The 13,555-nt window shown below is 39.9% G+C and overlaps 1 protein-coding gene across 10 annotated transcripts in view; it reads left to right on the top strand.

Annotated features, from left to right (window-relative positions):
* Map7d2 (MAP7 domain containing 2) overlaps positions 1–13,555 on the top strand; it is a 135,879-nt gene that overhangs the window by 57,584 nt on the left and 64,740 nt on the right. For all 10 annotated transcript variants that reach the window (XM_063243093.1, XM_063243092.1, XM_063243089.1 and 7 more), the window contains 2 exons: positions 4,881–4,958; positions 6,060–6,223. In XM_063243093.1, coding sequence (XP_063099163.1) covers positions 4,881–4,958; positions 6,060–6,223 — 242 coding nt within the window. The remainder of the gene's footprint in view (positions 1–4,880; positions 4,959–6,059; positions 6,224–13,555) is intronic.

Below are 13,555 nucleotides of genomic sequence, written 5' to 3'. Positions count from 1 at the left end.
GGTCTGATTTTATTTTGTTTGATTTTATTATGTGAGATGGTATGAACGCTATTTTGAATAAAACAAGACATTATAGTAGGTATTGCTGATTTACTATCATCTTGTTTTGAAGACCTACCATGCTTTTGTTCTTCTGTTTTGATTGGTTGTATCCTGTTATGCTTTATTTGATTTTATTAAGTGTGATGTTATAGACAAATTTTTGAGCAAAATGTGGTATTACAGCAGCCATTGTTCATTTCCTGTTGGTTTTGAAGTCCTGTAATGCTTTCATTCTTTTGAATTTTTTTACTATATTGTTGTGTTTGATATTATTGTGTGTGAAGGTATGCTCAACTGTTTCAAAGAAATGAGACATGATGTTAGCTACTGTTGATGTCCAGTTGTTTTGTTGTGAAGTGGTATGTTGCTTGCATTTTCCTGTTCTGATTTGCTTTGTTTCATTCTGTTTTCTTTTGTTCTCTTTAAAATAAAAAAACCTAGATTACGTGGAAAAATAATAATGGTTCTTACCACTGCTATAAATAATTGACTAATATCAGCTCATTAATATTCTAATAAAGTGATTCGGGCTAATAAAATTCATTTTAAAATTAGTTTTTAAAAAATGTGCTGCAGCCCAAGGATAACAGGAAGTTACTCCAACCAAGAGCAAATCAGTAAAGTATAAGAAATTATATAGTTCTGTTAACATAAAATTGTTGTTTGGCTACTCAGAATCCCTGTTTTTAATTTCCCATAATGATGAGTTGCCTAGGAAAAGGCTTCTGTACCAGAGGTGTACATTTACCTGAATGCTGTTATCCTGGGAAACATGATTGCATCAACAGTAGGGTAGTGATGACTTTGACATGAGGGGCCCTCAGCTAGAGTCTCCCCTAATCCCTTTTTGTCTTTTGGTCCCTCCAAGAGCTTTCACCTTGGGCCAAAGTTGTTTTCTATATAATTAATCTTTGGTATTTTGAGGTCATTGTTGATTTGCATGTAGGCACAAGAAATAGTACAGAGAACCAGGCATGGTGGTCTGTACATGTAATCCCAACACTAGAGCAGCTAAGACAAGACCACAAATTACAGGCCATCCTGGGTTACATAATAGGTTCAAGGCCAATCTGGAATATATGACAAGATTCTATCTCAAAAACAAAACAAAATACTACCAGTAAATCCCATGTACTGTATACCTACTTTCCTTCCATGGTAGTATCTTACAAAACCTTGCAGTAGTATCACATCCAAGGTGTTGCAGTTGATATAGGCAAGATTGAGGACATTTCCATTACTATAGAGACTTCTCAGGATGTCTTTTATAGGTACCCACTTCTGCCCCTGATTCCTCAACCCCTGGCTAGCAGGAATCTGTTCTCTTACCTGTTTTCATGAGGTTTAAAGGTAAAATTGGGTCCTGGTTTAAATAAAGAGTAAACCAGTAAATGTACACATGTAAGGCATGTGGGATAAAGAATGCTTGGGCAGGAAAATTAAAACTCAAATTTTAGGCTGCACATCTTTTAGAACTCAATTCCATATCCACACATGATTATGTTATGTCTTTAAAAGACATCTCCTGGTGTTGGTGTTCATGATAATCTGCCAGAGTTCTGCTAGCTTAAATCTGGCTATGTTGTGGTAGAGGTAACAACTGATCAAGTCCATGCCATCTGGTTTGCGCTTCATCCCTCCTTGCCTTGGAATGAGCCTAGAATGCTTTTCAGCAGCCTCTGGGGGATTGATAGAGGGTCAAAGCTAGATATGTGGGTTAATTATATGGCTCTTCTCTTTGAGATGCTGTTAAACTATCTGCTTGACACATACTGTATAGAGTAAGGGAGGATGCCCCACCTCAACCTTACCCCCCCCCCAAAAAAACAAACTCTGACTGAAGTCAGATTTTCATTTTCCACATCTGCCTCAGAACAGCTAACCATGAAGGGGGAGAATGACAGGGGTGAACTGCTAGGCATTTCATTCAGCTCTATGCAGTTCAAATAGCCACCAGCCACATGTGGCTGTTTAGTGCTGAAATATGTGCATTGTGACTGAGGAAGTGAAGTTGTTCTTACTTTATTTTAAATTCCGAAAGCCATATGTGGCTTGTGGCTGCCAAATGGACAGCACAGAGATTTCAGGTAACCCCCATCATCCTGTTTGAGTCACTCTACCCCACTGCAGTGTGGCAAACCTGAAGTGAAGAGAGGCCTACAGATGTCCTCAGGGTCCTCTGGCTACCCCCATTCCCCACCCAGTATCAGTGTCTAAAATATTGCTGAACATACATTTTCATTGAACCAGTGATCCGTTTGAGGAGGAAACCTAACTATCTTAACTTGAACAGTTGTCATATCTATCTGTACCCAGCAGAGCTTGACTCACAACCACATCTCTAATGGGTTAGACTCACACTTCTGCTCCACAGATTTGCAAGCTCACCCTTGGTACCAGGATAGAGTTTGTTCCCTCTGTACATCACTGAGTCACAGTGCTAAGATAAAGGTATGACATTTGCAAGGCAGTAATTAAGAGTGTGCGTTTTAGAGCCAAGTTCTTATTTGGAATCTTTTTCTACTTCCAACCTGGGAAGTTAATTAACCTCTCTGTGCCTGTTTCTGCACTTACAGGGAGAGGATTATACTAGTACATTTACCATCATAGGTAGTTGGGCCTGGTAAATTTGAGCAGTGCACTTGGTCCATAGTAACTGCTTATCACCTCTCTTGTGCTGGTGGTGATGACTATAAAAGCATGATAATGAAGATTTTTCAGGAGTGGAAATGATTTGAAGGTGTGACTCGTGAATGTGCCCACAAGGGGGCAGCGTAAGACTGTGTGTGTCCATGGAACAACCAGCCTGTTTATAAAACTTTAAGGTGATGTGGGCAGTTTGATGTGTTTGGCCCTTTTTCTTCTCTGTTTTTCTTTGCTTTTTTGTTTGAAGAGCACTCTCAGAAGTTCTCAGGGTTACCTTAGATCTGGGGCAGACCGTTTACTGCCGAGAAAGTGGCAAGGGCAGTTTAGTTGGTGTGGGTGCTGAGGGAAGCACCTGTTCAGGAGCCCCAGGCTTTTCTTTAGTAGTTTTTCACACAGAACAAATTCTTAATAATGAAAGTCTTGAGATCAAGGTAGTTAAAACCTGATTTTTTGCTCCCTGTTCCCCTGCCATTAACTTCATGCCCACCTTTGGAGCATTGTGGGTATATCTCGGAACTACCGGGGAAGAGTCTGTAAAGCTGGAGCCGATCAGCCCCGAGGGTATGTCAGTCACACATGGCTCTGGGGCCTACCAGGGGAGACTGAGTTACAGTTATTTGTGCAGGAAAGGAAAAATCAAATACAGGTTTAATAAACTGTATAGCGGCACTGGATATCATAGTTCTGGAGAACTGTGGGGTTTTAACAGGAGGTAAAGGAGGCATGGAAGAAGGGGTAGTGCAAGACAGAGGGTATGTGGGAGAAAGGCCAGTGGTGCTGTCAAGTTGGGAAGAGAGTTTAGAGTTAGCTTATGGGGGACCTCGAATGAGCTGAGTAATCGGCCTTTAAATTCATGTTGTCAGTGGCCTCAAAATAATTATGAATTGGCTGAAGAAGCATGGAGGATGGTGCTTGTAGTCCAAGGTTGATTTTCCAGTACTTTTCTCTTGAGCATTAGTATCCCTAGGACATAATTCAGCCTATAAAGCCAGAAACCTGTGGGGGGAATCATGATAATTCAGAGTCACATCATCCACTATCCACATTCCCACTGCCTGTACCGCAGGCCAGGCTTTTGGGTCTCCTGGATACTAGCTGGCAAGATCCTCCCTAGAAAGACCACAGGTTGCCATGGCAGCAAGGAATCCTGTGAAGCCAGTATGATGCACCCAGAGAGGAAGGCCCAGGCACTGGGAATGTGAACGTAGTTTACTAGCACTAAAGCCGATTTCTTTCGAAGGATGTGCTTCAGCATTATGTAGCTAATACTCATGAACAGCAAGTTGTAACAGAATGCAGTACATTATTTCTAGTTTTATTTTTATTTAATTTTTTAATTTTTAAAAATTTTTTGGTGCTGGGGATTGAACTCAGTACCATGCGTTGCAAGGCAGGTGCTTATGCCACTGAGCTAAATCCCCAGCCCTATTTCTAGCTTTAAAACAACTGTAGGGATCCATTTAGTCTTTAATTTAGAAAGCCCATTAGGGTTAAGTATAAATGCATGGCTCCAGAGATATGTCCTGGACATTTCTGGGAGAGCTGTCATTTGTTCTCTTATTTGTTGTGGATATTTGAATGACAAATGAACAGGATCATGTTATAGCCTTTGTCCTTTGGTTCTGAGGTACTAAATTGACATCAGCACAAACTTGGCAGAACTTAAATCAAATGTAAGTGTTGAATGTCACAGGCGCCCCAAAGAGCCCCTCTCCTGAAAGCTTGTGTGTGTCCTTCAGCAGATGGTTCCTTTGAGAAAGTAAAATGTTCACTATCTGTATAATAGACTATATTGAAAATCACATCCACTTTTGTGTTTTTATTCTCCCCCAAATGGCCCTGTCTCAGGCCTGGGAACTCTAGAAGAGGCCTGGCAAGTTTCTCTGCATACTACCAGGCCTCTCTGTCACTTATTATACTTTCTGATTCCTCCAGGGTCAGGCCTGGGGTCAGAGGACAAGAAAGCTCTATATCACTTTGTAGATGCATGTGGGAGCCTTGGCTGTTGCCCTTCAGCTGTTGGGGCCTGGCTGCATATGTGGGGAGTGATAGATTGGATTTCTTTTAGATAAGTGACAGCAATGGTTGACATGTGGGTAGCCAGACCCAGGATGTATGCCCAATTGCCTCTAGTGCTCAGCAAATAGAGACAGGGTAAAAAACTAAATATCATCATGTTTTCTCTTCTGTAGGTATGGATGGGTTTTTAAAATCAGATGAGAGGCAAAGACTAGCCAAAGAGAGACGAGAAGAAAGAGAAAAATGTCTGGGTAAGTTGTACACTTTGGCTGTTTGGGCCCAAGAAAGTGGAGATATGGGGCAGTATCTTCTATATGTCCTTAGAAATCTGTGAATGAATAGGAAGAGAACTAGGAAAATTACTAGTTTAAAATGAAGAATTGAGAGTAAACTGACGACAGGACTACTGGCATGTTAACAAACATTGCGTAATTTGCTGAACAGTTCACTTACTTAGCAAACCCTGATGCTGTCTTGTAGCGATTATGGTAGGGGCTGCAGACATGATGGTGCAGCAAATGAGACCTTGGGAAGTCCTGATACCTTTAGGTTTCTGCTGTGTGCACTCACTCAGCTTCCATTTTGAGCATCTAGAAGGACCATCCTTGGGAGAACTGAGAAAATCAGCACTTAAATCGTTTTAGAATGGGATGGCCCAATGAAGAAAGGACATAGACATATAAATACTACAGAGTGTTCTCCAAGGATGCCATGAGGTAGGTAGGTAATGATTGTGCATTGTATCAAGAAAAAACAAGGTGCTTTCAGATCTTTGCTTGGCACCTAGTGAGCAGCTAAGGTGGCATCTCCTCCAGGGAACCTTTTGTAATGTGTAATTAAAGGCCTCTTAGTAAATGTCTTAGTGGAATATTCAGTCTTAGTAATGTATTTTAACCCTTTATCCATGTCAGTTTCTGATGCTTGGTGCATGCACTGTTAACATGCTTTAGAAAAAATGTCTTCTTAAACCTACAATTTCTCAAGTTGATGTATAGTTTGAATACAAAGTTTGACTTCACAATAGTAGTGATAGTCCTAGCTCCTGTATGTAGGGTTACTTGGTGTGTGTGTACTTTATGTGCATTACCTTATTTAGTTCACTGTGTTGTGTTACAGTAAACATGACTATCCCCGACTTTACAGAGGAGGAAACCAAGGTAGAGCTACTACATGTTTAATATGCCCAGGGTCACCCAGCTAGTGTAAGAGGTTCCACAGTACTTGATCTCAATCACTGCATCCTAGGATCTCACCTGACTCTGTTTGGTCTCCACTCTTCTGTGTTTTTGGTCTTAAACTAAACCATATGTAGTGCTCTGGGAGAACACCTCTATTCCACTTTCCCTTTCCAGCTGCACGGGAAAAGCAGATTCTGGAGAAACAGAAAAGAGCCAAGCTTCAGTATGAAAAGCAAATTGAGGAGCGTTGGCGAAAACTGGAAGAACAGCGGCAGCGGGAGGACCAGAAGAGGGCTGCTGTGGAAGAGAAGAGGAAACAGAAACTCCGGGAGGAAGAGGTGAGGTCCTAGGAGCCTCTCCCAATTCCAGCTAGCTCAGCATGGTGCTTAGCATTTGTAGACAGCCTGCCCATTTCAGGAGTACAGGAGAGACCTGCTCACCATGCCTCCTTTCAACATTGACAGTCCAGGAGAAAGTACCACTGGCATAGGAAAAAAGACTTTGCCTTTTAACTCAGATGCTACTTTGCTGTACGATGGAGCAAGTTGGTTGGCTTCCCTGGAACTTAATTTGGTTGTCTCTGCAGTGAGTAGTTAGATTTTGGTGCTCTCCAAGGTACTTTCTAGACATAATCTTTTCTGACTAAAGTAAGGCTCACAGGGGATTGGGGATAGAGGCTGGGCAATACAGACCTGAATGTTACAGCACAAATCTCTACTGCCAGGGCAGATACAAGGATGGAGTATAAGCTGTGAGGTTGAGAATAACATGATACTGTTATTCACTGCTCCAAGATTAGTCTACTTAAAATACAAAGATGCTAGTATACTTAAATATTAATGTAGTTCCTTGCTTTAATCATCCTTTCTTTCCAGTTACCTTTAAAAAAAGAAGTGAAATGCAATTATCCCTATGGAATACTTTAATACAAAATTAAAGAATGTATTTAGAAAGCATATTTGGGTTATAGATTTTCTTAAGTATATTTTAAGGATGTAAGCATAGCTTTGTATCAGGTAATAATCATTTTTTATTCATAAGATATAATGACTCATCTTTTATTATGAACAATATAGCCATTTGTTAATCTCTAGCACTATAGGATATAAAGACTTTTGTATAAATTTTGTAAGATCTCCGAATGTTTAGTATTGTATATATTTATCCCTTCCTCTTTTTTAATTTAAAACACACACATGAACATTCACATAAACACACACAATTTGACCAATCTTTGTCTACAAAACAACTGTTTATGGCTATTTTTTGTCCCTTTTAATGAATTAAGGTCTAAGCAAGGCTCTTAGCCATAGCTTATTATTGCTAGCTGTGACTTCATCTGCTCTCAGTTAAAATCCTGTTTCTACCCCTAAGCAGGTGGTACCAGGGGCAAGTCACATAATCCCACTATCTTGTCTCCTGAGCCCCAAAACAGAGATGCTTACAGGAATTAAAGGAGGTGACTTTCGCAGAAATGCTTAGCAAAGAACCTAGCACAGAGTAGTCACTCAGAAATGGAAGGTTTCCTCCAGTTACTTCAGCTGACCTTGACTGAAGCAAGGTTAAGAGGAAGCTACCTAGAAGTGATTGTGACACAGAGCCTATAGACTATTTTTTTTAAAAATAATCACAGTGTGAGAGCTGATTCAGTAACTTAGGGCAGATTTCTCTTTTCTCAGCCTGTGTATTTCTCATGAGTCACTGGACTCATCGTTTTCTTCCCATACTCCATTTCTTAATAACTTAAACTTGTTCCCGTCCTTCCTGCCCTCTCCATTTTGATTCTTGACATCTTGTGAAATTGCTGATTCAGGAGAAAGTTTGTCACTACTGCTTCCAGGAAACAGTACTATAAAGTGCCACATTAGATGCTTCTAACACTCGGACACATCCTGCCATGTCACAAGGGTCCACTTCTGAGATAATTGCTGTGTATAATTTTCCATTATAGAACATTAAGTCTGGAGGCATGTTAAACTAAGCAATCAGACCACTCTTCTTGCAAATGAGGAAATGTGATGCCAGATGGTCCTACTGCAGCTGAATCCTGGGTGGTTTTACTTCCAGATAATTTTCTATTTGCTTCTATGCTTTCTTGCCCCCCTAATATGGCAAACCAGGGGTGGGTATGCTGCCTTAGCCTTGTTGGTATTAACACAAACTGAGCTTGCTTTTTTCTTCTTTCTAGACATGGCATGGCACAGCAGGACAGGGAAGGGCATAATTTGGTTGAAAGTTGGGCTTCCCAAGATTGTGTAGTAACCAAAGGATACAAAACAATCTTCCTCTGCCACCTGCTCCCAACCTCAGTGCCCCAGGAGACCAAGATGTAGCTTAGGGACTTGCCACCTCCAAACCAGCCAGTTAACCACATTGGTGTTAGTGCATTTTCCTGGTTGATCTTTAGGGAGGTGTGAGTGCACTGCAGAAGCCCCTCTCCAAAGAAATCCCTCAGCACTCACATGGTTCTTGGAGAGCTTGCCAGGGCTACTTCATGCTCAGTGCCTGACCTTGGAGATTCTTGGTTCTCTTCTTAGTGTCAGATTTAAGTACTTTTTGTCACTGTCAACCAGGAAAAAGCTTCAGTGGGAAGATTGTTTATCTTGTGCGTCTTATTTTGTTCTCTAGCTTGTTGGAAATTGTTGTCATTGCCCAAGTCCTACCTCTCTAGGTCTGATACTCGGGAGATCCTATGAGACCTGTTGACCCTTCACCCTGTCCTGCTCTCGCTTCATGTCCCTATGGTTGTCATGAAGACATTTTTGGTATCTCTTCACATATGTGCCAAGGCAGAAGTGGTTTGGTATCTCATCACATCCCTCCCATAAACACTGCATTAGAGATACAAGAAAGGACAGAAGAAAATACAAAATTATCTAGAAGTGAAACCACTGAAGACAGCTGCATCAGGACCAAAAACATCTGACATGACGTTCCTTCATCTGCAAGGCAAAGAAGTCTCATTCCCAAGGCTCTCAAGGATTGACAGTAGTGGTGGCTAGTGTCAAGCCCATCCTGGGGATGAAGGAGTTCAGTATCCACTTGAAACAGTGACATTGAAGTAATTATCTTGCTGGAGGTCACCTTCTCCTTGAGATGGGTTCTTACAATGGTCACATGCTACAGAATTTCAGAATCATCTGTTGGAACAAGCTCCTGTTGCCTAATTTATGGCTGACAATCCATTCTCCATTTGGGAATGTAGCTTCCTGACTAGTGGCCCTAGAAGGTGAGATTTAGAGAAGGCCACTCTGTGTTCTTGTGTTAAAAATAACCAAGAAAAGTCTCTTTAAAAGAGTAGCTTCATTTATTTAAATTAGTTTAATGCATTTAAACTGTTTATACTGTCATTGCTTGATAGCTAACAAAAGTCACCAACTTGGGTATCAAACAAATTTCTGAATTCACCTAAAGAAAACTTTACTCAGCTGAAGGCTGATTGCTCTCGGTGGCCTTTAGCTGGGTGAAGCAGCATGCTGACCACTTGGCCAGATGTAGAGGTCTTTTTCTGAAGGAAAAGGTCCCCTTTAGAGCCCTGCTGAGAACGCTTGGAAGCTCATACCTGCAATGTCATTCCCATATAGTAAAAGTGGTGGAAAAGACAAACTCCACCTCCTGCCAAACACTGATGTCTGGGTAACAATGTCTGGGCCTTGTCAGCTAGAGGACTTTTGTACTGCTTGGCCAGCTCAGTGGCTCATCTTGATCGTGATTCTCCAGGTTCTTTAAGTGAGATCTAGAGCCAGAGCACAAAGGGTCAAGAGTAAAACCTTCCTTATCACTTCCTTCCTAAGTCCCACCCAGTAAAAAGATATTCTAGGGACAAAAATTTGTCTTTATCTTTCCCATCCTCTGTTGATCATCAGATGATACTCAGGAGTTTGAAAATTTGGCAGGAACTGAAGTATGCAGTCCTAATATTTATTAATACTGTTTTTCTGATGCGACAGTTTCTTTTCTTTGCTTTCTCATGCTCAGCCTTTCCTCTAACCAGTGACTCTCACAGTATGGCTCCAGTACCATCAGCACCTGGAAACTCATTAGAAATGCAAATTCTCAGCAGGCTTCACCCTGGATTTACTCAAAACCCTGGTGATAAATCCCAACAGTCTGTGTTTTAACAAATCCTAAAGGCAGTTCCATAGTATCCACACTCAAATTTGAGAACCACTGTTATAAACTGTCCTCTTAATTATCCTTCACTTCAAAATCAGAGGCAGTTAGCCATTGGTAAAGAACTTATCACCTCAGGTTCTAGGCTATTAACTTTGTAGAATTAGAGTTATGTATCTGATAATTTAGGTAATATCATCATTTTATAAGTGAGGAAATTAAAGCCTGAGAATGCAAAATAATTAACTCAGGGTCACAGGGCTAAAATGTGATAGGTAAAGGTAGGATTTGCATCCTTACCTCTTGACTACAGATCTAGGGATTCTTTACATTTCATTACATGAAGGAACAGAAAGTACAAACATCAGGTAATACCTACCGGTGTAGGACAAGGGCACAATGAAAAAATTTTGTTTTTGGAATGTTGAAGTCACCCCATTTTGACTTCCTTGGGTTCCAGAAGTCCCCTTCTTCTAGAATTTGGTAACTACCTGTTTTCTTCATACTACCTGTGTCTTTCTCTGGGCGGGGTGTGTGTGTGTGTGTGTGTGTGTGTGTGTGTGTGTGTGTGTACCTACATTTTCATAAACCTATTCAAAGTCCAAAGTATCAAATCTCCAGTGGTGGAATTTGGAGCAGCTCAGTGGATTGAGGGTGGATCCCATGGGCAGTTTTTGTTTTTTTAAGGTAATCAAACAGTCCAGGGGTAGGTCTGCTTTAGGTGATCATTATTACCATGTAATTATGTCTTTGTCCCCTAGGCAGCTGTTCATTGATAGACTTCTCAGTGAGATTCAGGTTTTTGTTCTTACTGGGCCTCTGCTAAATGAGGGACTATCATTTTTCTTTTTTATTAGTACACGTATGCAATACATAATGTTTACATTCTTTGTGTGGAGTTGGTACGTGTACCGAACACATATTAATTACATTTTCCTCCTCTCTCTGTCCCCTCCCTCCATCTCTTGTTCCCTTTCCCATGGGAGAAAGGTCTGTCTCCCTACTTCTTACTATTTCTCTTTTATTTTGCTCTTTATTTGTACTTTGGATTTCTCATATAAGAGAAACCATGTGATATTTAAGCTTGTGTGTTTAATTTGTTTCATATAACATTATGGTCTCAAGATGCATCCCATTTCTTACAAATAATTCAAGCTTATCTTTATGTCAAAGTGGTACTCAGTTGTATATAAATACCACATTTTCTTTATTCACTTCTAATATTTAGCTATTTTGAATAATGCTGCTATAAACATGGGTATGCATCTATCACTATAACATGATGTCTGTAAGACTTTCAAGAAGATACCTAGAAGAATAATAGCTGGATTAAATGGAATTTCTAATTTTAGTTTTTTTAGGACACTCCATATTGATTTCTATAGTGGTTGTACTAGTTTACACTGTCACCAAAAATGTAGAAGGATTCTTTTTTCCCCTGGAGCCTTGCCAACATGTGTTATTTGATTTCTTAATGATGGCCATGTTTCTTGGGTAAGATGGAATCTCAGTGTTAATTTGCTTTATTCTAATGGATAATGATGTTGAGCTTTCTTCCTGTATTTATTGGTCATTTGTATCTCTTCTGTGAAGTGTCTATTCATTTCACTTGCCCATTTCTTAAATTGGGTCTTTATTTTGGGGTTCTAATTTTTGAGTCTTTTATATACTCTAGATAATAGTCCTGCTTGAAGAGTTGCTAGCAAAATTTCTCCCACTCTGTAGTTTTTTCTTTTCACTTTGTGGTTGTTTCTTTTATTGAACAGAAACTGTTTAATTTGATATGATCCTGTTTGTTGATTTTTGGCACTATTTCCTGTGACCTGTGTTTGTGTTCAGAAAGAACTTACCTATGCCTGTGATTTTAAGAGTTCTACTTATTTTATCCTCCAACTTGAGTGTTTCTCTTTTAGCATTTAGTTCTCTGATTCATTTTGATTTTAGTTTAGTGCATTATTAGAGCTATGGATATAGAGTCAATCTTGTGTTTGTAGATAGCCAGTTCTTCCAGCACCATAAACAAGCTGTCTTTCCTCCAGTGTGTTTTAGCCCCTTTGTGAAAGGTCAAAGAATTGAATTGCTTGAGGTTGTTTCTGCATCCTCTATTCTGTTCCATTGATCTGATAAGGTACTATCTTGTGATGTTTGTCTGGCATATAGGAAATCTACCATAAACCATCCAAAGCTCAATTCATCCTAGGGTGAAATGTTCCAATGCTTAATTTAGGTCATTGGTTAAATACTTTATGTTAAAATCATATAATGAAATGCCATTCAGCTCATCTCAGGTGACCCTAATTTCTGGCATCAAGTGGTAGAGGAGAATCTGTTCCCTTCCAAGCCCCAGTTTTTATCTGGCAGACCGCCAGTGTTTGGTATCAGAATTTAGTGACAGGGGGTCATGAAGATAGATAGAACAGGCCAGAAATGCATACTCATGATCATTGATTTGCTGGCCCCAAACTAAACTATAATTTATAACAAGTATAAACAGGAATCTTTCAGGAGGAAAAATATATCCTCCTCTCTGCTTAAAGGTCCCTGGAGAGTCTCCCAGCAAAAGTTAGCAAAGTGTTATACAGAGAAGGCTGAAATTTGCACAAAAAAATCTCATCTCTCCGGTGCAGACAAAAGGGATAAATCCAGGTACCTGCTGAGTAGCTTTTGTGTGTTTCCAGTAAGTGAAATAAAGGAGCCCTTTTCTGATGTTTAAGTCATGGTTACTCAAGTTGTACTGTCCTTAATTATTTTTGTATGATTCTGTTTTATTCGACAGTGAGAAAATAGCATGTATCTTTATGATGTAGAGTCAGAAAATATTTAGCCCAGTTGCCGAAACACATCCAAATTGGGTTTAATGTTTTGGTCCTTCTAGGGTGGAGGCAGGGAGAGGAGCTAGTATTTGCAGTGTCATTGAGGCGGTAGGGGGTACAGAATTAGACTGCCCTCACTCCAGTGTCAAGGACAGCTTCATGAAAGTAAGCTTTTTTATTATAGGAGAGTGCTTCTCTTCTTTTAAGAAAGAAGCTTGCTGGTTGTTTTTCTTTTGTAGTTAAAAATTGCTTATTCCTTCCCTTACCCCAAACTTCCCTAATTCTGGGAATGCATGAATGCTTTATTTTGTGGCTTGAAGTGTGTGTGTTCTTGTCTCTTTTAAAGGTTGAACTATGCATTATTATCCCTAGAGTATTTTTGTAGAAAAATGTTGTAATGTAGAATAATTGATTCTCCTTTAAGAAGTTTTAAGGTGAAAATAGGGCTTTGTAAAATACATCTCAAAGCTATATAAGACCTTAAAACACTATATTTAAGGATATAAAAACAAAAATTACAACTTAATTTAAATTTTCTAAAAGCAGATAGTTTTATCCTTAAAATTAGAAATACTGCAGTTGATCGTGAAGCCAAACTCTCAGTCCTTCTGCAGGATAGAACAAAATGGGGCTTGAGGCAGGCTTCAAGGAGTTAATGCTTTTGGGGCATTATTCTTAAATCAAGGGGTGGCACACAGCAGTTTCTCCCTGGAGGGCAGAATACAGCCTTTGGTTGGAGAGCAG

Source organism: Cavia porcellus, unplaced genomic scaffold (assembly GCF_034190915.1).
Source record: "Cavia porcellus strain 051 isolate PalLab524CR breed Dunkin Hartley unplaced genomic scaffold, mCavPor4.1 scaffold_33, whole genome shotgun sequence".
Taxonomy (NCBI): domain Eukaryota; kingdom Metazoa; phylum Chordata; class Mammalia; order Rodentia; family Caviidae; genus Cavia; species Cavia porcellus.
Note: the sequence above shows the minus strand (reverse complement) of the source record. Positions and strands in the feature narration are given on the sequence as shown.